The sequence below is a fragment of the Sinocyclocheilus anshuiensis genome, unplaced genomic scaffold (assembly GCF_001515605.1).
Source record: "Sinocyclocheilus anshuiensis isolate Anshui unplaced genomic scaffold, SAMN03320099.WGS_v1.1 scaffold1023, whole genome shotgun sequence".
Taxonomy (NCBI): Eukaryota; Metazoa; Chordata; class Actinopteri; order Cypriniformes; family Cyprinidae; genus Sinocyclocheilus; species Sinocyclocheilus anshuiensis.
In genome coordinates, this window is record NW_015546084.1 from 46768 (window position 1) to 49101 (window position 2334).

The 2334-nt window shown below is 35.3% G+C and overlaps 1 protein-coding gene across 1 annotated transcript in view; it reads right to left on the reverse strand.

The window, feature by feature from the left end:
* Window positions 1-1825: 1825 nt before the first annotated feature.
* The window catches only part of LOC107700001 (alpha-actinin-3-like), a 16881-nt gene continuing 16372 nt past the window's right edge, over window positions 1826-2334 (reverse strand). The window contains exon 22 of the mRNA XM_016501470.1: window positions 1826-2321. Within this exon, the coding sequence (XP_016356956.1) occupies window positions 2181-2321 (141 nt within the window). The 3' untranslated portion in view covers window positions 1826-2180. The remainder of the gene's footprint in view (window positions 2322-2334) is intronic.

Sequence of the window (2334 nt, forward strand, 5' to 3'; positions counted from 1 at the left end):
ATATTTTTGAGATGGAAAAATGCAGTTTTACAAATGCTAGAAAGTGGCTTTCAAAGGAAAGATTGCTTTCAAATAGCACACCTAGGTTCTTAATTGATGACGAAGAATTGACAGAGCAGCCATCAAGTATTAGACAGTGTTCTAGGTTATTACATGCGGAGGTAATGACGAATTAATAATAGTCAGAAGAGGATCTATGACTTCTGGAAGCACCTCTTTTAGGAGCTTAGATGGAATAGGGTCTAACATACATGTTGTTGATTTAGATGATTTAACAAGTTTATAACATTTTTCCTCTCTTTACTTTCCCGCCAAGCAATACGAAATACCTCTAGTTTTGTTTTCCTCCAGCTGCGCTCCATTTTCCAGGCTGCTCTCTTTAGGGTGCGAGTGTGCTCATTATACCCGACTGATTTCCTTGTCATAAACAAAAGCATTTACTTTTTTTTTTTACTTTATTAATTGCTATGAAATATGAAAATAGTACATCATTAGCACAACAGCATTATAATTATATCTGATTTTGTACAAAAAGAAATTCCTTGTTATATTACAGATATTTGCCCAACTTATTTTGGAAAATATGTCCACTAAAACTACAATGAAAAGCCATCAGCAAATAGTTCTGGTATATTACATTGTATGTTTTTCCATTGTTTGGACAAATTACACAAATTCCAGCAAAGCCACTCACTGTTGGTTCTTCTAAATCATGAATTTTACTGTTCTCGTTGCTACAGAGATTGTTGAAGTTGAATAATTTTGACAATGGATTTGATGACACTGAAGGTGAAACTGAAGCATGTAAAAAGCTGAATGAGCTCAAACAGAACCCACTGAGAAGTCAACTCTGTCACAGGTCTTCAAAAAAGTAGCCTATAGCGAACGTTTTTTCTGTTTATTTACCCACCATTAGGAAAAATTTACTGAATGTATTTTAAAATAATTAGTAAGTGCATAAAAACTGTCAATTTTTCCAGCAATTATACAAAACTTTCTGGCTTATTTTGACGGGAAATGTGAGTCTGCACAAGAAGTCTAGCTCATGCATTATGCTAGTCAAAGCACTGTGATTTTCAAAATTTTTCATCTTATAGATAACATCTTCGTAAATTTGATCATTTATTGTCTTCAATGTGATGGACTGGATTGGCAGAAGTCTCTCTTCTCGTCTTCAGTGGGTGAGTCTCGTCGGAGCCTGTATCTGTCACGATCTCCAGCGGGAGTGCCCATGAGCTCCTCCAGAGGGCACTTCTCCCAAGTCCTTTACCATTATGTCATGGACTACATTTACCATTACCCTTTGCTTGTACTCATTATGATCTAATTTCTTCCACCTGTGTTTCATTTACTAGTTTGGTGTTCTCTATATAAGTTCCTTTCATTTGCAATAATTTTTTTACAATTGTTTTTACATCAAATTACATCATATTTAACATATTTTTTATATATTTGGTGTGGTTTTCTATTTTTAATTATTTTAATATTTTAATTATATTTATTGGTATTTTTATTCACACATATATATATATATATATATATATACACCTTCAACCTGTAAGTAACTGCAGAAACCACTGTCAGGAACAGGTTAGATTTGCTGATGCCTTGTGGAAGTTTGTGGGTTTACAATAAATTGACTTAGTTTTTATGTCCAAACAAACATTACTGTTAGATTATATTGACTAACTTTAGCACTCTAGACCGATGAAATACATCCTAGGCACTTAATAGTGATGTTTTCATTAAGTTCATATATATATATATATATATATATATATGCTTAGATTAAACAACAAAATACACAAGACATTACATTTTTTTAGGGTCATTTATTTTTCTTCCTTCAAAATGTAAGCCATTTGTATGAAGGGAGAGCAGATGTCTCTTATTAACAGTGCCAATGTAAAGAATGATATTCTGTCAGGTTTTTGTACTTTTCAACCACTATTGGCTTGTGAGACAACTTTTCAAAACATAAAAGATGGACCACTAACAAGGTCAGACAGCAACTGATGGGTGTCACGGGATATCAACTGGTGACGTACAGGACTAAATCACTGCAGCAAAGCCGTCCATTACATCTGACATTGTTCCTGGAGTTAGATATTTAAGGGTTTCATGAATTTAGGAGTAGGGTGTAGGGGATGTTGTGGGTGGTGTACATGTCAGGAAGGGCTCTACAAGTCGCTTTCTCCATACAGGGCACTGGAGAAGGAGATATAATCAAGGGAGCCTGGGGGAGCATCACCGCCAATGTACTTAGTCATGCGGCTGATACAGTATTCAGCTTGTTCTGGGGGCAGCTCCCTCCTCAGCTCCTCCACTGTCATG